Source organism: Oryx dammah, unplaced genomic scaffold (genome assembly GCF_014754425.2).
Source record: "Oryx dammah isolate SB20612 unplaced genomic scaffold, SCBI_Odam_1.1 HiC_scaffold_29, whole genome shotgun sequence".
NCBI lineage: Eukaryota > Metazoa > Chordata > Mammalia > Artiodactyla > Bovidae > Oryx > Oryx dammah.
The window spans coordinates 15,274,882-15,299,038 of NW_024070213.1; the positions used below are offsets into that span (position 1 = coordinate 15,274,882).

At 47.0% G+C, this 24,157-nt stretch overlaps 1 protein-coding gene across 1 annotated transcript in view; it reads right to left on the bottom strand.

The window, feature by feature from the left end:
- ANO2 (anoctamin 2) overlaps positions 1 to 24,157 on the bottom strand; it is a 337,093-nt gene that overhangs the window by 20,344 nt on the left and 292,592 nt on the right. Inside the window, exon 20 of the mRNA XM_040234945.1 lies at positions 20,446 to 20,591. Within this exon, the coding sequence (XP_040090879.1) occupies positions 20,446 to 20,591 (146 nt within the window). The remainder of the gene's footprint in view (positions 1 to 20,445; positions 20,592 to 24,157) is intronic.

Here is a 24,157-nt window from a genome sequence, read left to right on the forward strand (position 1 = left end):
ACTGCCTTCAAGGAGCTGGGTGTGAAGCAGAAGACAGAAATGTACGAAGATGTGCAAGGAAATTCGATGTGCACCAAGAGAGAAAGAAAAATGTACTAGACACAGTAGAGGCCGGAAGAAGAGAGCTCAAGCCTGCTCAGGGTAGGGACCATGGTGGGGTCTCCATATGGACATGGAAGCTTAGATTTGATGGATATGCTATCCCTGCAGGCAGAATGCATTAGAGACGGCATCCCCCCTCCTCTCCCCTCCAAAATCAGTGCAGGCAGAGGAGTGGAGGCAGCCTGTGCCAGTCAGATGGCTGTAAGGAGTCCAGGCCCCCATTGCTTCTCCCTGGACAATTGCAACCACCTCCTCCTACCGGCTTTCCTCGTCACAGGAGACCCCAGTTCGATTCCTGGGTTGGGAAGATCCCTTGGAGAAGGGAATAGGCTACCCACTCCAGTATTCCTGGGCTTCCCTGGGGGCTCAGACGGTAAAGGATCTGCCTGCAATGTGAGAGACCTGGATTCGATCCCTGAGTTGGGAAGATCCCCTGGAGGAGGACATGGCAACCCACTCCAGTATTCTTGCCTGGAGAATCCCCAGGGACAGAGGAGCCTGGCAGGCTGCAGTCCACCAAGTCTCAAAGAGCTGGACACGACTGAATAACCAAGCACACACACAGTACATCCATCCAGCCCCAAGTCTCCAGGAATCCAAGACCATCACCTAACCTACTCACAAGCCTTTCTGTTGGCTCCTCTCTGTTACTGGATAGAATCCAGATTCCCTATCTCGGGACATAGGTACTGGATTATCTTACCTCTCTAGCCAGCCTCCCAGCACCTCCCACAGCCGTGATGCTTCTGCCGGAATTCCAGGACCCCGAGCTCCTCACCTCCAGATTTCTCCCTGAACCCCTTAGCATCTCCCTTCACTGGCACACAAGCACTCACTCTCCAGCTAGCAAAAGTCTATGCATCCCCAAGAACAGTCAAATGCTAGCTCCTTGGAGAAGTCCGCCCCCTCCCCCACAACAAGGTGGTTGCTTCGTTATAGCTGCCACTGTGCACTGCTGTGATTGATCTACTTGTGATTGATCTCCTGAAGGCAGGGCTCCATCCCTTGGAGTGGTTCAGTATAGATTTGCTGATGCAAAGTTAGACCTGAGTCTTAAGGAAGTAAGTCTGATAAGACTTCCCTAGGGCTTCCCTAGTGGCTCAGTGGTATAGAATCTGCCTGCCAATGCAGAAGACATGGGTTCAGTCCCTGGTCTGGGAAGATCCCACAGGCCGTGGAGCAACTAAGCTCATGCACAACAACTACTGAGCCTGTGTTCCAGAGCTGAGAGCAGCAACTACTGAGCCCATGTGCTGCAACGACTGCAGCCTGCATGCCCAGAGCTCCCCAACAAGGGAAGCCCCGATGAGAAGCCCATATACCGCAACTAGAGAGTAGCCCTCGCTCACTGCAATAGAGAAAAACCACACAGCAATGAAGACCCAGCACAGACAAAAATATACAAATTATTAAAAAACACCTCCCTATTTAAAAAATATTTTATGTATTAATTTATTCAGCTGCACCAGGTCTTCATCGCAACATGCAGGATCTTTAATTGAGGCATACAAGCTCTTAGCTGCAGCTTCTGGAATCTAGTTCTCTGACTAGGAGTTGGACCTGGGCACCCTGCATTGAGAATCTGGAGTCTAGTCTTAGCCATTGGACCACCAAGAGTTCCCTAATTATTAAGGCACGTTATTAAGCAATTACAAATTGAGAATAGTAAAAATACCCACCCAGTAGGTTGACAAAAGGGTAAATAATATTGCATATATAAAGTGCTCACAACAATGTCTGTCACTTAATAACTGTTCAGTGATACCTGTCCTGTGTATTGTTAATTCTTACTGGAGTACAGATGGCTGCAATGTATCCTGCATAAGTGTACCTTAAACAGACTCATATTTAAGGGATAAACACTGAATGAGAGTCAGAGGCCTCACTTCCAGCCCTGGATGTGTTTTCCACTAGCCCCAGGTCCTTAGGCAATTCTCTGTCTCACTGGGCTTCTGCATCTTCATGTTCAAATTGAAGAAACCACTTTAAATCCCCTTCAGGTCTGATTTGCCATGGTGCTGTGATTCCCATTCTCTTGGAGAACCTTCAAGATTCTAGGATATCCACGTAAAGAAAGAAAAACCAGGGGCTTCCCTGGTGACTCAACGGTAAGGAATCCTCCTGCCAGCGCAGGATATGGGTTCGATCCCTGATCCAGGAAGATCTCACATGCCTCAGAGCAACTAAGCCCACGTGCGACAATTACTGAGCCTGTGCTCTAGAGCCCAGGAGCCGCAGCTACTGAGCCTGCATGCCCCAGAGCCTGCATCTGCAACTAGAAGCCGCCGCAATGAGAAGCCTGAGCACCTCAATGAAGATTTAGCCCTCATTCACTGCAACTAGAGAAAAGCCCACGTAGCAATGGAGACCTGGCACAGCCAAAAATTAATTAATTTTTTTTAAAAAGGAGAAAAACCAGGATCCAAAGTTAAATTTAAAAAATGAAATAAAACTAAAGCAGAAGTTTCGAGACAGAGAGAATGCACGGAACTTCACCAGCACACCTGTTTTGGTCTGGCAATTTGCTTGGGCCACGGTCAAGAGCTGTGGTTCTCCCTGAACTGGTGTGCTATCCTAGCCATGGTCCATGATGCCCAGGGGACTCCCCGCGGGCTCTAGGAGACCAGCAGCCGCCAGTTGGTGACAAGACATACCAGAAGGTACAGATTTGCCTAGGTCAGGTCCTTGAGATGAACAACTGCCTGGCTAGCTAGCTGGCTGAAAGTGAAAGTGAAAGTAAAGTAGCTCAGTTGTGTCTGACTCTTTGTGACTCCATGGATTGTAGCCTGGCAGGCTCCTCCATCCATGGGATTTTCTAGGCAAGAGTACTGGAGTGAGTTGCCATTTCCTTCTCCAGGAGAAGAAATCTTCCAAAGCAAGCTTTGGGAGCCAGTTCCAAATGCAGGGTCTATCACATCCCTTAACTCAGGCTTTGCTGAGGAATTCACTTTAGAGTCAGGGATGGGGTGAGGGTAAGTAGAGAGCGGAGTGGGGTGGAATTAACAAGGAAAGCAAAACAGATGTCAGACTAGTTTTCCGAAGCTTGTAAAATGCATGTTGTATTTACGTATATAGACGACTCTGTCCTGATTCCTGGGGCTCTAAGTTGGTCTCCTTGGTTCTAATGAGCTCAGGGCTATAGAGGTGATGTTTGTATGAGTGACTTCCTCCAACAGAACTGTTTAAACTCTACCAAGCCCCCTGGAGGACTTGGTGTGGGGGCTGGTGGGGAGAGACGGGGTGGGTTATGTCTGAGAGACTATAAACTGATACAGCCTGTCCTCTCCACACTCATGCAAATGGCACTCAGAAATCCAATGTCCTTCCTTCCAGGATCTTAGGAAAAGCTAGGGCTCTCCACTTCCTCGGCTTCCTCCCTCATGAATTCCCAAGACAGACTTGAGCCCTCTCCTCTGAGGGGGCTGCCCTGACCTTTGCATCTTCCCTTTCACCAACTCGCCATCACCAGGTGTCTCAGTCCTAGGTCTTGGGGCTACTCGGTGCAAACAGTGCCCAGAAATGATCCCAGCCCCACACTGGGTCTCTCCTCTTGCCTTTTCCAGGCATGTCTGTGTGTTTTACACCGGACAACCTTAAGAGGGTGAACTCAGCAAAGGCCAGGGACGCCACCACCCTGTCCCTCCTCTGATGCTTCTCCAGGGTGTCCTGGGGCCAAGAGAAACCACCTTCTAAAGACGTTCCATGACCACAGGTATTACCGGCTTGGACCGGGTACACGGCCCATTTCCAGGAATCCATTTAGAAAGGCAGGAACAAAGAGGAAGCTTTGTTTCATCTTGGGGAGAGGAAAAAAAAAATGTATAAAACCATAACCCTCTGACATACAAATGTCAATTCCAAGACTCGCTTTTTGTTCTCAGAGGTCTACACGCTGTATCAGATGGGCAGCCTTCTGGGGTCACTTCAGAGGATGCAGTGATACCAGCCTTCACCAGCACTAAGACTGGCTTCTAAAAATAGCCAGCCTCCACAAAGCTAGGAGCAGGGCCGGAACTCCTAAGCACTCTGCATAATAGAAGCCAGGCTGGCTCCAGCAATAACAGATTAGACCTGGGCCAAGCCAATTAGGGAGGAATTCGTAAGTTGATTTTCAACAAAATCTTTACAAAGCCGGCTGGCAAGTGCTCCAGAGACACCTAGCTGAAAGCACAGAGACTGGACAGCCTCACAAGCACAAACGCAATTGGTTTTCTCTTCTCAATCCCCAGCAACCATTCTCCTTTGAAAATATGCAGCTACAGCCCTGTGCTGCCTGATGCAGTTAAAATCTTGGCCTTGATTACCTGGGCTTAGGTTAAAATAACAAGGAGGAGTGGATTACACTCGACATTGTCCAGGAAGTACATTTCAGGATGATAGCTTAAGGAAGAAATAGTGTATCAAATGGGATAGAGTGGACCAGCCAGGACTGGTGGAAAAGCTCTTGATGGAACACAAGTTGTTTTTCATTTACTCAAAATTCTTCAGTGAACATATCTACCCTTCCATCACACATGCACACACATCCTCACACACGATACCACCCAGATCTTTGGTATGGCATTCAAGACCTTTGAGATATGACCCTGAGTTAGTTTTGCAGACTCACGTGCTCCCCACCCACACTCTGAGCTGACACTGAGCCACGGCACTTGGAGACCGAATCTGCCAGCTTTCCAAGCCTCTCAAAGCCATCCGGACTTCCCTACAGTCACCACATTTCCCATATTCCTGAGCCTTGGTGCGTGCCACGGCAATCCATCATTTTCCTCCTCTTCTTGTCTGTTGGATGGATTTCTGTTTCTATTTCAGGTTCCACTGAACCTCCTCTGTGAAGGGTCTTCCCCACTCCACTCCGCATCCCTCCCCCTGGCAGAACTGGGAGCCCGGGCACCTCTCCTCCCCACTCTCATCATGCCCTGCACACATCCCTCTCCCTGTTTATCTGACTTGCACCCTGAACCACAAGCTCCTTTGAGATCATGGACGATTTTGACTCTTCTGAGGCCCTGCCATTTTGTGTGGTGTCCTTCCTGTTGTAGATGTTGAGTGGCTATCTTGTTTCGTGAATTGAACTTAATGTCACCAGCTGTAAATACAAAACAAACACGAAAAGAGGCAGACGACTGAAATGTGTGGATGGAAATCATTGTGCTTAGTGATGGGGCGGGAGAGGGGGCCGTGAGGTTTTAATATGACTCTGACACGTCCACATGGACAGCCTCAGCCCTGTCACGCACACAGAAGGCTTTGAAGAAAGTCGGTTGTAAAAGCCATCAGTTAGGAGAGTCTAATTCTAAAGAAAATAACTAGCTTTCTAAAACACTTTCTATAATTTAGTAACTGTATAATATAGTCAGTTTAAAGGGATTAAAAGCTGAAAGTTTAAGAATCTTCCCTGTTGAGATTTCACTGGAGGTCCAGTGGTTAAGACTCTGTGCTTCCAATGCAGTGTCTGGTTCCAACCCTGGTGGAGGAACTAAGATCCCACATATGGTGAGGCTGGGAAAACAAAAAAAAAAAAAAATCTCCCCATCATGAGCCTCTAATAAGCAATGGAAGGGAAAGACTCAGAAATATGTTGGCTTGAGTCTGTCTCCTCACTCAGGAGGTGGTCACTGAAAAGATTCAGCTAGAAGCAGCCCATGAATATAAACACTTAGGTAAAAATAAAGCACGGAAAGGTCCTCACTGTTTCTTTCATCAGCCTGCATTTCCACACAGTGTCCAGTGATCCCCTTCTCCTAAGGACAAGGGAAGACAACTGTGCTCGGCACTCAGGGTCTGGTGTGAAAGAGATTTGTAAGTGTTGATGGACCACACAAACAGGAAGAGTTAGCAGAAGGCACATGAGCGGCTTTCTTGCAATGGACCTCTATCGCTTAGGAAAATAGTAAAAGTCTTGACAGTAGAAGCATAAGAAAGCTCTCAATGTCCATCATCCATTACTTATTCATTCATTCACTCATTCATCGAACAAGCATCTACTGGGCACAGTCTAGATACTGAGCACCATGCTCACTGCTAAGGAAGCAAAGATGAACAGATTACTGTGTCCTGTCTGATTCTTTGCAACCCCATGGACTGCAGCATGCCAGGCTATTCTGTCCTAAGAGTTCACAGGATATAGTGGAGAAGATGGACATGTAAGCAAATCCTGGCTATGTCTTGGAGTCAGACTTTTAAGGGCAGCATTAACAGAGTCACAGTACCAGGGCAGGAGTAATTCACCCTCCCCAGCAGGAACATGGAGAGACCCACAACCACTGGGTTCGACTTGAAGAACAAGCCAAAGAGACCTCTGAAGGTTTTCTGCATGTTTGGTTGATTAGTTAGTGTAACTTGCTCAGTTGTGTCCGATTCTATGCGACCCCTGCCAGGTTCCTCTGTCCATGGGATTTTCCAGGCAAGAATACTGGAGTGGATTGTCATCCCCTTCTCCAGGGGATCTTCCAAACTCAGCAGTCAAACCTGGTTATCCTGCATGGCAGGCAGATTCTTTACCATCTGAGCCACAAGGAAGCCCCTGGTGTGTTTGGTAATTGAGGTCTCTCTTGCCAATCCATTCATCAAATTCACAGACTACTGAGGAAATAAAGACAATAGGTGGAATTCCCTTTCAATCTCCAAAGGATCACCTGGGGTTTATATAAGGCTGTTGCTAAGCAAGTTCAGTTGCTAAGTCCTATCTGACTCTTTTCAACCCCATGGACTGCAGCACACCAGGCCACCCTGTCCTTCACAATCTCCTGGAGTTTGCTCAAACTCATGTCCATTGAGTTAGCGATGCCATCCAATAATCTCATCCTCTGTTGCCCCCTTCTACTTTTGCCTTCAATCTTTCCCAGCATCAGTCTTTACCAATGAATCAGCTCTTCACATCAGGTGACCAAAGTATTGGAGCTTCAGATTCAGCAACAGTCCTTCTGATGAATATTCAGGGTTGATTTCCTTTAGTACTGACTGGTTTGATCTCTTTGCAGTCCAAGGGACTCTCAAGAGTCTTCTTCACCACAATTCAAAAGCATCAATTCTTTGGCACTCAGCCTTCCTTATGGTCCAGCTCTCATTATATAGATATTTCCACATATAAAGGATTGGACTCAATTCAGAAACCCTGGAAGTTGTAACAGGAAAGACCAGCCTTGAAGTCATGGCTTAAGTATTAAGAATCTTTTGCCTACAAATCAACACAGCAGCAGGACAGATCAGCAAGGACACGTTTTTTTCATTTCTTTGTGGTTAAGAGAGACTCAGCCCCCACTGTTCCTCATAACTTGTGAATTGTGAAATAGTAATTCCTCTGGATGAAGACGGAAGCACCAATGCCTCTCTGAGAGTTCTGCTCCTCATGAACTCAGAGTCTGGCTCTAACAGTCGATCTCAGGTTGATGGTAGATACAGACCAGTCCATAAGCATCCCTCTTGGCTACCGTGGAAATAGAGCTTAGGGTTGTGGGAGTCTTCAGATGTGAACTCCACTAATGGCCACAGAAAAAGGCAGGAAATTTTGGTTCTCAGCCACAGGGGGCTTAAAGGCTTGGAGACTGGTCTTCTGGAAAAATCTTCCCATTTCTCCTATCTTCTATGAGAAAAACTCCAGACCCTCAGAGGTCATGGAGCTTCAATCAACAATTCCTAAACACCCACCATGTGCAGGCAGCTTGCTCTCCTGTTCATAAAATAATCTCTGGTATTAAGTATTATTATCTCCACTGTAGAAGTGAGAAAACAGACTCAAAGAGGTGAAATAATTTTCCCAAGGCCACACACCTAGAAACTGATGAAGCTGGAAAACAAAGATAGTTTCTGATGCCAACGGAGTTCAAGGTCCTTTCACTGAACAGAAATGTAAATTTTCAACCCTAAAGTTACAGCATTCCTCCCCCGGCACCCCCACCTCAGTCACTCTCAAGCATCTTAGGTTTCCTTTGGGGGAGCTTCTCCAATCTGATTTCTAATCTTTTTGTCAGAGAATGAACTTTTATGATCACCAGCATCCCGATCAGTCTATACAGGTGTTTTCCCTTCCCAGGGTGTCTTCACCACATACGCGCGTCTTCTGTAGGGGGCACGCTGCAGCTGAACTTGACATTTTCTGTGCCACTGCTCCATCTGCCATGCATTTGTGGCACCTAAAAAATCTTACATCAGCTTCTTAAAATTAGAGAGCATTGAGTTTCCGAGCTCTATCAATTCACTTCTGATTTTCAGAGAACCACTTGGTGAATTTCCAGCCAAGGTTTCTTGAGTAAACAAATGAAAAGCTTGGCTGAGTCGCTCTTGTTTACTTTTTTCATCTCCAAAGTGGGAAGTGAAGGCCAGTTACCTATGTGTCCTTCCTCCACTCCCCCATCCATTTATCCATCATCTATCTTCCCACCTACCCATCCGGGCAGAGGTGATGCAGTCAGCCAGGTGGAAAAGCAATGAAAATAGTAAAGCTTGAGAGAACTTCCCAAGCAACAAATCCCTGAGGATTTTTATTTGCTTTATCCCTTTGTCCTTACATCTTCTTAGAGGGTGAGGGCAAAGTCAATGAAAAGAACACATACGTAAGTGTATGGAGTTTTGGGGAAAAGGAAATAAGGACCAGACAAAGGAGGGAGACACAAATACACAACCTCTAAGGACCTACAACTGGGCTGCGAGTGCACTCTTAGCTTGGCTGACAGCAAGAAGAGAAATGGGAACACAAGCGAGTTCTCAGTATCTTAACCTAAAACACTGCCTCCATTCACTCCCTCCCTCCCTCATTCATTTCTCAAGCATAACTGGGCTTCTCCTCTATGCCAGGAGCCTTCCAGGCATGGTATCCAAATACACCCTTGCCTTTTCTCTTAAGCCTTTGTGGGGAAAGGTGTTCCGAGTGCAGACAATGACGAGCAACGTATGCTTCAAAAGAAAAGGAGAGACATGACCTGTGACTCACCCTCCTTCCCAGAAATACCGCAATGAGACCCTGGATGCTGCCTGAACTGTGTTTAAATGGCATTTGGAAAAGATGGCAGGTACCTGATTTTCTAGTGGGATGACTCAGTTTGTATAAACAGGATGGCTCCAGGAAAGGAATTTCCTGGTTCTTGGAGCCACTGCTTTGCAGCACACACACTTGGGGTTGTGTGACAAAATATTCAGGCTTCAGCACTGATGTTGGACAGATATTCTGGAAATTCTCATCACTTACAGCTAAGGCAGCCTTGGGACTTGTTTTCTACATCAGTCTCTCTTGAAAACTTGGAAACTGCCCAGTGTGGTCACTACTATCCATGACCAAACAATACGACTGTTGGAAAGAATCTTGGATGCCACCTAAGTCATTGCTCTCTCTGAAGCCTCATTCCCTTCCACACTTTATAAGTGGCCACGTTTACTTGATCATTTCCACAGCGGACTACTCTGTGATGCTTGGAGCCAGCTCTTCCCATTGTTCTTTATTCTCTGCCACATTTGCAAGTTACTGAGACTCTGGGATATTTGTTATGAAGCATAATCACATCAGGAGTTGACTATTACATGGGATATTTTGCCTGGCCTATCCAGATAATTTTACAAGTCAATCTACTTGTATTGCTGGATAAGACCTGCTCTTAAGGGGATAAGGTTCCCCTAATTAAGGACTTCCCTGGTAGCTCCCTGGTAGAAGGAAGTGGCAACCCACTTCAGTAATCTCACCTGGAGAATTCCATACATAGACAGAAGAGCCTGGCATGGGGTTGCAAAGAGTCAGGCATGACTGAGCAACTATCACTCACTGGTAGCTCAGCAGGTAAAGAATCTGCCTGCTATGTAGAAGACTCGGATTTGATCCCTGGGTAAGGAAAATCTTCTGTAGGATGAAATGGCAACCTACTCCAGTATTCTTGCCTGGAAAATCCCATGGATGGAAGAGCCTAGTAGGCTACAGACTATGGGGGCACAAAGAGTCAGACATAACTGAAGTGACTTAGCATGTACAATGATAAGAATGGGCTTCCTTGGTGGCTCAGCAGGTAAAGAATCTGCCCGCAGTGCAGGGGATGAAAGAGACCTAAGTTCAATCCCTGGGTCAGAAAGATCCCCTGGAGGAGGAAACGGCAACCCACTCCAGTATTCCTACCTGAAAAATCTCATGGACAGAGGAGTCTGGGAGCCTACAGTCCAAAGGGTGGCAAAGAGTCGGATATGACTGAGCAACTAAGAATGCATGCATGCATCTCTTAACTAAAAGCACCTCAAAATAGGTAATCTTGGCCCCTGCGGGGAGGGGAAGAGGCAGACTGTTCCAGCTAAATCAATATAGCCAGGGTGTCTGGACAGCTTTGAAAAATGGTGATGTCTGGGAACTTCCCTAGTGGTCCAGTGGTTAAGACTCCGCCTTCCAATGCAGGGGGTGCAGCTAAGATCCCACGTGCCTCACAGGCCCCAAAATCAGGATATAAACATCAGGAGCTATATTGTAACAAATTCAATAAAGACTTGAAAAAAGGAAAAACGGTGACGTCTGTATAATCCAACTGTCACCTTGTCTTCAAGTTCCTCAGTAGAGGATCATCTTCTTCATTCTTTATTCTTCTTCCTTCATCTTCAGACATTTATTGAGTACCTACTGTATGCCAGGTCCTGGTGACTAAGACACAAGTCTCTCCCTCAAGAAGCTCACATCACAATTTAGTGAATAACACAAAGCTAGGCCATTGCCCTTCAGCTGTGTCACTTACAATCCCATGGACAGAGGAGCCTGGCTGGCTACAGTCCCCAGGGTCGGAAAGAATCAGACGTGACTGAGCGGTGAAACAACAGCAACAATTTGTTTGATAAAACGGTGGTAAGACTTGATCAAGAGGTTCTTTTGGAACGTGTCCCCAAACTCCTCTTAGAGGATTAAATTCCAGTCTATGTTTTTATGCCAAATTTCCATGCTGTTGAAGTCGAAGGCTGCAAGTGTCCAGAGACTTTCGCTCACCGCTCTAAAAGCAAAGAAAGGATTTCCTCTCTCTCGTCAGGGCCCTGAGGAAAACCCCACAACTGGGCTGGGAGGGGTGTGCGGCTAAGGAGCTTCGAAGCCCACGCCGAGATTGGGGACGGGTTGTGGACGTAGATGATTAATGTCACGGCTGCTCCTGGCCCCAGCATTCTAACTAACCTCAGCTCTGAGCCAGGGAGGGGGGATTTACCTTGAAGTCCTTTCTAGTAAGCTCTTCAGGAAAAGGGTTTGATATTGGAGATTCCCTGGAAAGCCCGCTGCTCCCCTCACAGGTTTCTGCAGCCTAATCCCTCACTCTCGGGTTTCTCTTTGTCTGGAGCCAGCCCATCCCCACCACCATCCCGTGCCTGCCGCCCCCAGACTCCCGGCTTCCCCTTCACCTCGAGTCCCCTCCCCCAGGCCTTCTGGGCCACAGTTCCAGCTCCATTTAGAAAAAAATACAAATATAATACATCTCTCGCGGCAGCCTCCCTAGATGATGACTTGCCACGCCATTACAACCGGCAGGCCCCGAGTGGGCTCAGCGCGCTTCCTGTCGGCATGGGTGGTCCCAGGGATCACTGGGGGAGGAAGCTGACAGCTGAGAGCGGGGCCAGGGATCACCGCGTCGGGCTGTGCCAGCAGCAGCGGGCAGCTTTGGTTTCACGGCTCTCCTTTCTGTTCAAAGCCCAAGTCAAGGGTCTTTCTGGGACTGGGGAGGTCTAGCCCATCAGGAAGGAAAGGGGAAACCCACTCTGCCCCCCGCCCCCCACTGCACCAGATGCCACAGGTCCTAATGGGACTCTCCTGTGGGATGGTCTGGAGACAGGCTCTAGCCTCAGTTTCACTAATGGGTCTTCAAGGTGGCCTGAAGCCACCTGGAGCACTCTCTGGGCCTCTTGGTTTTGAGATGTACTGTCCAACTGGTATGAATGGACTAGGATGTCAGCACTGGAAGGGACCTTGGGATGACTCTGGTCCAGATAAGGGGCCCTGGGGTGACCTGGACCAGGTAAGAGGCCCTGGGGATGATCTAGTCCAGGTAACGGACCCTACTAGGGTTACCTGGTACAGATAAAGGACCATGGAGTGACCTCACGCAGGTGAGGTACCCTGGGGGTGACCTGGCTTGAAAGTCTTAACTCTCATCATGAGATTCAATGAAAGACTATTCTGCACATCACCCAGCTCCACTGGGGTAGTGAGGTTTTGTGCAGAAACCTCCCTCCTCTCTCACTCAGACCTAATCTAGAAGCATGAGAAGCCGAGGGTAACACTAGTCCTGTTTACCTTATGTTTTAAAAAAACACATTAGTAGTAGCACGCTACTGATGACACATTACACAACTGATTAGGACCACAGGCCAGGGGGTTGCACCTCTGCAAGGGAAAACTCATCATCGGGTCTAATCCCTCTGATGTCGAGGAGCAAACAAGGCCCAGAAAGATGCTGTGACATGTCCAAGGTCACCCTGCTGGATGCAGGCAGCCAGATTTTCCCTCAAAACCTCTGGGAGGGTGGGAAGGAGAGCTGCTGCTTCCTTACCCTACAGTGACCATCTGAAGAGCAAAGGGCTTTGAGGCAGAGTGCAGAGAAGGCGGAGGTCGTGGTGTGAGTCCTGTCATAGAGTCGCTGTCAGTTGCTCAGTCATGCCTGATTCTTACAACCCCATGGACTGTAGCCCACCAGGCTTCTCCATCCATGGAATTCTCCAGGCAAGAGTACTGGAGCAAGTTGCCATTCCCTTCTCCAGGGGATCTTCCTGACCCAGGAACTAAATCCCTGTCTCCCGCCTTGAAGCCAGATTCTTTACTGCCTGAGCCACCAGGGAAGTCCAAGGCAGAGACCAGTGCCTCCAACAAGGTTCTGACGTGTAAACTTGCATCTTCTCTCCCACCAAGCTCTTTCGCAGTGCTGCTACCTGTGAGCAGCGTAGATGGGCTCGCATTACGCCTTCTCCTCTTTCCTGACTTGCTCCCTGGAAAGGAGTCCATGGGGGAGGGGAGAAGGCAGCCATGAAGGGGAGAGGTAGGGGGGACTATAGGAGGAGGAGGCAAAGAAAGAGAAAAAAGGATAGCCACCGCTCTTGATAACCCACTCGCTGGATTACCAGCCTGATCATAAATGAGAGCTGATGCCAGCACTACTAGAAATGAGATTGTTACAGCTTGGATCAGACAAAGCGAGATAAATGATACCCTCAATGTATTCAGCCACCCCTCTGCAGACTTATCCAGTAGGTTCTCAGAGCCCATGCAAGGCCCTGAAATTAGTTGCCAACAGCCATGGCTGTCTTAGGAGGCAGCTTGTCTGAAACTGTGGGGAAGGGGAGCTAAAGTACTGTGTTGGGGAGGGGAAGGCAGGTGGAAGGCAGGGACCTTTCTAGGAGGAGGCGACATGGAACGCGTGTTGGCTGCCATGGGAGCAAGAAGGCACAGAGCATTCCAGGGCAAGGACAGCACATACAGTCAGGCACAAAAAGAGTGATGTGTGGGCTGAGGGTGGGGAGAGGTCGGTGTTCACTGTGGTTGCACCGAGTGTGGACAAGAATCTAAGGGTAAACACAGTGAAAAGATGTCTCCTTGAGGCCTTGCTCAGGATGTGGGAGACCTGGAGGTTTCTGAACAATGGATGATAAGACCAACACAACCTTAGAAAGAATCCAGAGGGCAGCAGGGAGATGCTAGCCTTTGTGAAAGACGGTGCTGAGAGTGTAGCTGGGGAAGCACCGTGTTTGGGTGCAAAGAGGCTGAACCGAATGGAGGGAGCAGCCTCCAGAGATGCTACAGACAAAGACTAGCTCCACCAGAGGAGGGGTGCAGAGACAGAGCAGGTGTGACTGCACAGAGATGCCTGGAGGGTGGTGAGAGAACCCAGAACAGTCTCAGGACCGAGTCTCCCAGCAGAAGGGCTCAGAAGTGTTTCCCCTGGATGGAGTCTCTTCCTAGCCTCAAGGGCGTGCGTGCTAAGTCGCTTCAGTCATATCTGACTTTTTACAGCCCCTTGCACTGTAGCCGGTCAGGCTCCTCTGCCCTTTGAATTTTCCAGACAGGAATACTGGAGTGGGTTGCCATGCCCTCCTCCAGGGGATCTTCCCAACCCAGGAATCAAACCTGTGTCTCCTGTGACTCCTGCATTGGAAGGTGAATTCTTCACCACTAAGTCACCAGGGAAGCCCGTGTGTGTGTGTGTGTGTTTGTGTGTACCTGTGTGTATCTCCAATGTGAAAAGGGAGGCCAGTCCAAATACCACAGGATAAAGAGCAGGGAGGCCTCCGTTTTCCTGCTGTGGAAGGAAAGAGAGTCAGAGGGCCATTCATTCCAGAAGTAGTTTATAGAATCCTTCCTGTGTTCCAGGAACTGGGCTGAGGTTGCCACAAGAGAGGACAAGGACTCACTGTCCATCCCTTAGAGTGCTCCCATTTCCTCCTGTGCCAAAGCAGGTACAGGAGAAGAGAGGAACTGAGGATGGGAGAGCTGAGCAATGCCTCTAGGAGATGCTTTTGAGCCTGAACAGCTCAGCAAGAACCTGCTGTGGCAGAGAGGGGAGCACATGCCGGTTTAGGCCCACCAGCTGAGCACATGTGGATACCCCTGGATGCAGCACCAGGGCATCTGAACTTTATCTGAAAGGGAGTTAGTCACTAATGTTGAAGGATTCTAGGTAGAAAAGATAATACACTCTGGATCACTTTTTTTTTCATTTTTATTTTATAATTAATTTATTTTTAATTGAAGGGTGATTGCTCTACAATATTATGTTGATTTCTGCCAAACATCAGCTGAATCAGCCCTAGGTTTACCTATGTCCCCTCCCTCTTGAACCTCCCTCCCACCTCCCACCCCTTCCCATCCCTCTAAGTTGTTACAGAGCCCCAGTTTGAGTTCCCTGAATCACACAGCAAATCACCACTGGCTATTTATGTTACATATGGTAGGGTATATGTTTCTATGTCATTCTCTCCATACGTTGTGTTTTTAAAAAGCTATTTTAAAAGCTGAGAAGGGGGACACATGTAAGCCTCTGGCTGATCCATGTTGATGTATGACAAAAACCATCACAATATTGTAAAGTAATTATCTTCCAATTAAAATCAATAAATTTTTTAAAAGATGAGATGGGAAAGGGGAAGAATTAGTAGAAAACAAAGCAATTAGGATGTACCTGCTATTGTTCAAAGAGGAAACGTTGAGGACTTACAAGGCAATCCAAAATTCTTAGTAGAGACTGCGGACCAACAAATTCACCTGCCAGTCAGCCAACAAAAGATGTTAGGGCCATCAAGCCATCTGCCACTGCAGCTACCCTGACTGTGCAGCCTGAAGGGATTCAGGATGGAGAAAACAGGGTCCTGGCCCCAGATAGCTAAGGTGTATATCAAAGAGATGATTTCAATGACCCCAGACTCTTGCATCTTCCCAGGCATTTTGTTTTTATTGTTCAGTCACTAAGTTGTGTCCAACTCTTTGCCACCTCATGGACTGCAGCACTCCAGGCTCCTTTGTCTTCCACTGTCTCCCAGAGTTGGCTCAAATTCATGTCCATTGACTTGGTGATGCTATCTAACCATCTCCTCTGTTGCCTTCTTCTCCTTCTGCCTTCAGTCTTTTCCAGCATCAGAGTCTTTTCCAATGAGTTGGCTCTTCGAATCAGGTAGCCAAAGTGTTGGAGTTTTGGCTTCAGCATCAGTCCTTCCCATGAATATTCAGGGTTGATTTCCTTTATTATTGACTGGTTTGATCTCCTTGCAGTCCAAGGGACTGTCAAGAGTCTTCCCCAGCACCACAGTTTGAAAGAATCAATTCTTCAGCACTCAGCCTTCTTTATGGTCCAACTCTCACATCCATACCTGACTACCGGAAAAACCATAGCATGGACTATACAGACCTTTGTTGGCAAAGTGATGTCTCTACTTTTTAATACACTGCCTAGGTTTGTCATAGCTTTCCTTCCCAGACATAGAAAAGTGCTAAATTTATTAATTTGAGATGTCTGGTTGTTCTTTAATTAACAGTAATCTTTTGATGTTATAACTACCATTTTTGTTTTTTTACAAAAACACGTATTCTGGCTCCTCCTCTACCTGTTTGGAATAGTCTTTCTCAACTATCCGAGAGCCTGTCTCCTAGGCTTAAGTCCTTAGCGTGTCTGCCAAATAAAACATAATTCTCAACTTTGCATGTGTAAGCACAGTCACTTAAGTCATGTCCACCTCTTTGCAACCCCAGGGACTGCAGCCCGCCAGGCTCCTCTGTCCATGGGATTCTCTAGGCAAGAATATTGGAGTGGGTTGCCATGCCCTCCTCCAGGGGATCTTTCCAACCCAGGGATTGAACTCGTATCTCTTATGTCTCCTGCATTGGCAGATGGGTTCTTTACCACTAGTACCATCTGGGTGGTGCAATTTTATTTTCCAGTCAACAAGCAAAGTCAGTGAGGTAAGGAGTCATGGATTAAAAAAAAAATTGTTCTGGATCATCCTAAGCAGCCCTCTTGCCAGCTAGAGATGAGGCAAAGTCAGACAGGAGTCATAGAGAAGTCATAGCCTACACCAATCCACGAGCCTCCTGCACCCTGAAGTTCCAGTCTGCCATTTCATGAGATAACTTGGATGCAGCTGCAAGGTGTAGGTCCCCGAGTCTCTTGGTGGTGGAGGGAGGGAGGGTGTCCTGTTTGTTTCCATCAGCTGCGTAATTCTTACATGACTCTGTGGGCTTATCTAGAGAGGAAGGGAGACTGACAGCTCTTGGTCTTTCAAAATAAGGATCTGGCACTTACTCCAAAATATGCAATCACCCGTGCACCTCCTTTTTGATTTGGCAGGATTGTAAGCTTGCAACTAAGAAAAAATGAGATCTCCTGTAATCACAACGTCAATGACAAAAAGAAATGTGGCTGGTCACCCACATGAATAGCCTGAGGGCCTCAAAGCCTGGGCTGCATTTAAGAAACTAGAGGAGGCTCCACCAGGGGATAACTGAATTCCTAAGTCAGGAAGACAATAGCAATTATTTTTTGGATGACTAGAGGAACAAAAGTTTGTGGGTTTGAGATCAACAGGCGCCAAAAAGGAGCCCATGTGAGATGCCAGACTTGACAAGCAAAGCCCTAAGGCCTCCATGTTCTCTGGAAGGACAAGTATCTTAGAATGCTTATGTCTCAGGTTTCCAGTGTGATTCTTAGATTTGCCTTGGAATCTCGTCCGTGCCCTCAGCCTTTAAATCAACACCTGATCCTAGGCTGATGGGATGGGGAAAACCTCCAGGGCTCACTGCATCCAGGGCCTCCAGATGGTTTTTAGTCAATTTCTTGATTCAAGAAAAAGAAACTGGACTCTTGACACTAACAATGGTGGCTGATATTCACTGAAAGCGTAGCGAGATGGCAGACTGTTTTGTTTTATATTTGCTTGGCCATGCCACATGGCATGCAGGATCTTAATTCCCCAACTAGGAGTCGAACCCACACCCCATGCATTGGCAATGCAAAGTCTTAGCCACTGGACCACCAGGGGAGTTTCCCAAGTACTGATTTTTAACTATTTCAGATTCATTTCCTAGTTTTCAGAAGCATCTTACAAAGTAGGTGCTAGTCTCATCAAAGCTACTTCTCAGATGAGGAAATAAGGCCTGGCTGACTTGAAAGCATTCAGCTATGTAACCAGCCACAGCACGCCTAGGACTGAACCCCAGAACATCCTCCAAACACATGTAGCCTACATGACTAGACGAAGTCATCGTTGGGTGAAGTTTATCCTGTACCTCATCTGTGATCATACTAGGGGCAAATGGTCACGTAAAGGGTGAAGAGGATAACCCAGAGATACTAGGAATGAAGGACATCTAAGTCAGAAACACTGTCCTTTCACTTATAATAAAATAATCATGTCTCTAAAATGGCTAATAGCTTAGCAGAATGGCCTCAGAGTTCTGTGAGTGAGTTTCTGTGGAACTCAGCATGGAAAGCCCCTGTGTGGTCCAGGCTTCCTCCCCGACTGAAGGCTGAATCAGTATCAACCTGGATTGTTGGAGAGACTGTCCTGGTCTCCAGACTTGCCCCTCCCTCTGCCGTTGTTCAGTTGCTCAGTCATATCTGATTCTCTGCAACCCCATGGACTGCAGCATGTCAGGCTTCCCTGTCCTTCATCATCTCCTGGAGTTTGCTCAAACTCAGGTCCATAGAGTCGACAATGCCATCCAACCATCTCATCCCCTGTTGCCCCCTTCTCCTTTTGCCTCTTTCTAGTATCAAGGTCTTTTCCAGTGAGTCAGCTCTTCACATCAGATGGCCAAAGTATTAGAGCTTCAGCTTCAGCATTAGTCTTTCCAATGAATATTCAGGGTCAATTTCCTTAAGGATTGACTGGTTTGATCTTTTTGCTGTTCAAGGGGCCTTCAGGAGTCTTCTCCAGCACCACAACTCCTCCTCCTGAGTGCCTTGTAAGTGTTTCACGACTACAACTATCCAGTGAAGTTGAGGTCAGGGTCAGAATCAGAGTAAGGGTCAGGGTCGGGGTCAGGCTCAGGGTTAGGGTTAGCCATTTACCCAAAGCTGTCCAGCTAACTGGTGACAGAGCCAGGATTTGAACCCAGGGAGTATGGCTCAAGGCTCTCTGCTCTTAATGAGTCAAGACAGGGAGCTTTGAAATAGTCAGCTCTGGAGAGACAGGCAGACAGTTATGCAAATACCTATGCAAATAATTGGGTGGTAGGGGAGGCACTTGAGTTGGAAGGTGGAGGTTTAAAGACAGAGTTACAGGGGTTCTGGAGTAAGGAGCAAGCCTCTCCCCCAATAGAAGCCTCAATCTGGCAACAATTTCTTCCCAAGAGGATGGCAGACACACAAGGACATCTGAAATCCAAACGGCTGTGTCTGTGTTAATGCCTGGTTCAATGTTGGAGAGGGATGAGAGGTAGAACTTGGTGAGACATGAAAAGCAGCAGGGGGCCACGTGTTTACACAAACTGGATCTTGATATTTTCTGTGTCTATTGCTCCTGAGGCAGGCCTGATGACTGTTTCTTCTTTGGCAAGTTTATTTAGATGACAAAGCTCAGGATTTGCCTGGAATTTTAAGAGACCTTGGGCTTCCCTGGTGGCTGAGATGGTAAAGAATGCAATACAGGAGACCCAGGTTCAATCCCTGGGTGGGGAAGATCTCCAAGAGAAGGAAATGGCAACCCACTCCAGTATTCTAGCCTGAAGAATCCCATGGACAAAGGAGCCTGGTGGGCTGCAGTCCACGGGGTCACAGAGAATTGCACACGACTGAACAGCTAACACATCTCTTTAGAGACCCCAGGGCTAGAACAGAATGTTGTTAGCCATCTGACCTAGACCTTGTCTACTGCTGTACCCTTAACACACACACATGTGCATGTGTGCATGCACACACACACACACATACACACTATGAAGAGAGAGAACAAATATCAATTAGAAATAACAAGTGAAGTACCTGATACACAGAGGCATGAGTGGCCCCCTGTGAGAAGGGATTAACCAAAGGAGGCTGGAACCATTATGCAAACACAATGAGGGTCTATTGATAGAAAGTACTGAGTGATTCTGTCGTGGGATCTCGTTGATGCTCCTCCACACACTCTAGATTGAGTCAATATTTAGATGGTACATCTGCCCTCTTGGTCCTCTGTTTTTAATTTATTCGTTCCAAGTCTTGGAAACAGGCTTCTCAAATATCCACCCCAGTGAGAGATCAGGATTATTCACAAGTGGCCAAGCATTTGAAGGCAGCTGGTCCAAGCTGGGACACTGCTCAAGATGGGGAATGCATGGCTCCCCAACCACATCTGAGATGACCGTGTCTACCAGCCTGTGCTACACACACTCCCGTTCTCAAGGCTTATCCGAGGGCAATCAGAGATTCTAACTAGAAATTCTCCTCTCACCGCCTACCCAAAACATCCTCACCACTTTTAGAGACAAGCTCACATGTTTTGAGCCCTGCCTGATCAGAGGGAGGGCCTCTCCTCTATTCTCCTTGTCAAGATGGATAATCCTTGTCCCAAATGTCAGGGGACTACTTTACTCTTCAATGGAAAGTCCATTCTTAAATTTCAGACTTCTCAATTGCCTCTCATGATAGAAACCATGGAAAGAAACCTAGAGACAAAGCTTCTCATATGACAGATGAGGAGAGGAGATGCAAAGAGAAGAGGGCTCCATGTGAGTATCAAATGGGTGATGAGGTGTTTCAACTCAAGGCTCCTTCTGCCCCTTCCTCCTTAGCTTCCACGTGGCCCTGAAGGCAACATCGGGTAGCCATGAAGCCTTCGAAGGAGTAGACGCTGCCCCGGGGATTTTCCTAATCCTCCCCTCCACCCTCAGTCCCTTATCTGAACCCACCTCCAGCAGAAGCAAAGTCCATAAGATCTTACTCATTTCCATATACTCTGGTGTCAGTCCAGTGTACGGTTCCAAGCTGTAGTCTAGGTCCCACTGCTCTGGATGCTTTGAATGGGCAGAGTCAGTTTCTTCGGGCTCTGTCTCATCTTTTAGCTTCCGAAATAGCTTCTTTAGCTTCCTGGAAAAGAAAGGGACCAGTCACCAGAAGCCTCTAGAGGAGAGGGTGCATTCTGCAGACAGAAAAGAGAAAAACGACTGTCTTGATATCGAAGCCAATCTGATCTAAGGACAAGAGAGAGGAACAACAAGGAGACAATCTGAGGCGCTCCTCTGTTAGGATAATAAAAGGATTCCCCACAAAGGATCAAATTTCTTCAAATCCAAAGAAAATGAATTCTTTCTGCTGTTGGATAAGCAACAGAGAAGTGGTTCCTACCTGTCAGATGCTCAGATAGTCCTATTGTCTAATGGGGGGACTACCCACCCTCTTCATGGAGAATGGGGAGTGTTTAGAAAATACTAGAAATGATTCTCTCTTACCAGCTCAAACATTTTCAGGTCTTAATAATATAAATAGCATATGTCCATTCTGTGAGTTCAGTCACTCAGTCACATCTGAAGTTTTGTAACCACATGGACTATAGCACGCCAGGGTTCCCTGTCCATCACCAACTCCTGGAGCTTGCTCAAACTCATGTCCATTGAGTCGGTGATGCCATCCAACCATCTCATCCTCTGTCGTCCCCTTCTCCTCCTGCCTTCAATTATGCCCATTAAAGCCAAGCTAAACATTGTCTAACCACCACCACGGGGTAAGCTGCACCCATTCCCCACCCCCCAATTCATATGTGTGAAGCTCTAAGTCCCAGTGTGACTGTATATCAAGACAGGGCTTTTAGGAAGTCATTAAAGTTCAATGGGGTCATAAAGGTGGGTCCTCACCTAGAGGGTTGCTTGCCTTGTAAGAAAAGGAAGAGAGGGACTTCCCTGGTGGCCCAGTGTCTAAGACTCTGTGCTCCCAATGCAGGTTCAATCCCTGGTCAGGGAACTAGATCTCACGAGCCCAACTAAGAGCTCGTATGCTGCATCTAAAGATCCCATGTGCTGCAACTAAGAAAAGACCCAGCACAGCCAAATAAATAAATACAACTAAAATTTTAATCTATCTCCACCATATGAGGTTACCGTGAGGAGACAGTGCTCTGAAAGCCAGGAAGAAGCCCTCACTAGAAACCAAACATGGCCAGTCTTTATCTTGAACTATCGCACCCCCAGAAGTGTGAGAAAATACACTCCTGTTGTTTAAGCCACGCAGTAGCAGCCCAAGTAGATGAGTCAACTTCATTCAGGATGTTTCTGGTCTAAAATAATAACAAGATAATAATGGCCCAGCCTCTTGGGGTTGGTATGAAGTTGAAGATTCCATAAGCTTTAGTTTTCTTACCTATAAGATCAGAAATAAATATTAACCAGTCCATTGGGTCAAAGTAGAAAATCTATGTAATATGCTTAATTTAGGGCTTGTTATATGCCAAGAGCTCCATAAATATATCTATCATTGTCTTCCTCCTCTTCATCACAGGAGGAGGTAAAGAATGGTCACGATCCACAGATGCAATAGTTAGATAAAATATTTCATAATAAGATAGCAAGCAACAATTCTGTGATCACAAGAAATTAAGAGAAGCCAAAAGGAAGCCTAAAGATTCTAAAGTCAAACAGTATGAATTTAGGAACTAGCTGAGACCCTGAATGTGATTCAGGACAGAGGGAGAGGATGAAGGAAAAAAAAAATAAAGAAGAGAGAGACAAAAAAAGGAAAGAAAAGAAGAGAAGGAGAGAGGGAAGGAAGAAGGGAAAGTCCAGGACCAGAACTCAAACTGAGACTTTGCCTCCAAGTGCCAGTAACCAGATACTTCACCCAACCTCTAGTAAAGAATAATAAATGGTTATAATTAATCATGGGAAATTAAACACATGTATATATCCCTATTCAGTTCTGAACTGCTACTATACTACTACACACAGCTGAATCACTTTGCTGTACACATGAATCTAACACAATATTGTAAATCACTTATATTTTGATTTAAAAAATGATAGAACAAAGCCAAAGCTACATAAGAAATGAAAAATAATTGATGGGGAGTTCCCTGAGGCGGTCCAGTGGTTAAGAATCCACCTTGCAATGCAGGGAATGTGAGTTTGATCCCTATCGGGGGATCTAAGACCCTACACGCTGTAGGACAGCTAAGTCTTCTTACTGCAACTGCTGACCCCATGCACCACAACTAGAGAGTCTGTGAGCTGCAATGAAAGATCCCACGTGCTGCAACTAAGACTTGATCAGTCAAATAAATAAATATTTTATTAAAGACACCACCCTTACAGCAGAAAGTGAAGAACTAAAGAGCCTCTTGATGAAAGTGAAAGAAGAGAGTGAAAAAGTTGGCTTAAAGCTCACATTCAGAAAACTAAGATCATGGCATCCAGTCCCATCACTTCATGGCAAATAGATGGGGAAACAGTGGCTGACTTTATTTTTCTGGGCTCCGAAATCACTGCGGATGGTGATTGCAGCCATGAAATTAAAAGACGCTTGCTCCTTGGAAGGAAAATTATGACCAACCTAGACAGCACATTAAAAAGCAGAGACATTACTTTGCCCACAAAGGTCTGTCTAGTCAAGGTTATGGTTTTTCCAGTGGTCATGTATGGATGTGAGAGTTGGACTATAAAGAAAGCTGAGCACCAAAGAATTGATGCTTTTGAACTGTGATGTTGGAGAAGACTCTTGAGAGTCCCTTGGACTTCAAGGAGATCCAACCAGTCCATCCTAAAGGAGATCAGTCCTGGGTGTTCATTGGAAGGACTGATGTTGAAGCTGAAACTCCAATACTTTGGCCACCTGATGCAGAGAGCTGACTCATTTGAAAAGACCCTGATGCTGGGAAAGATTGAGGGCAGGAGGAGTAGGGGACGACAGAGGATGATGGTTGGATGGCATCACCGACACAATGGACATGGGTTTGGGTGGACTCCAGGAGTTAGTGACGGACAGGGAGGCCTGGCATGCTGTGGTCCATGGGGTCACAGAGAGCCGGACATGACTGAGTGACTGAACTGAACTGAAGTGAAAGGCATTTGATGTGTTTACTGAGGTAATTCAGCTGGGACAGTGGACACTTAAACAAACAGCATTTGTCCTGTGTAATGAGTATTAGAAAGGGTGAGATTTAGGAGAGGATGGTCAACCCAACCTGCAAGTTTTTCCCAGGGAAGAAATACATAAACCAATCAAATGACAAAAGATGAGCAAAGCAGCAGGAGAGAGAGAGTGCTGTGATGGGGAAAGGTGTGTGTTCTAGACACAGAGAATTATCTGTGCAACAGCCACAGCCGGTGTGAGCATGGCTCACTGCAGGACTAAAAGGAGTTCAAGATGTTTGGAATGTAAGGTAAGAGACAGAAAGTGATGGAAGATGACTTGAGAGGTAGCCCAAGCTCATGAAGATGCCCTTGTAAGCCACCTGGATGCAGGGGTGCCAGTGGGAGATCAGGGTCGCAGAGGCTAGGACAGTTACCATGGACACAAAGGGAAGCAGAGAGATGGAGACATGCTTCAGAGATGGGGTTAAGCAAGTGGGGAACTGCAGTTGGGAAGGAAAGAGGGACCAAGGGTGATCTCTAGAGTGCTCAGCCAGGTGTGTGGCTTGTTGCAGAGCTGGCTAAGCTGGCGGACAC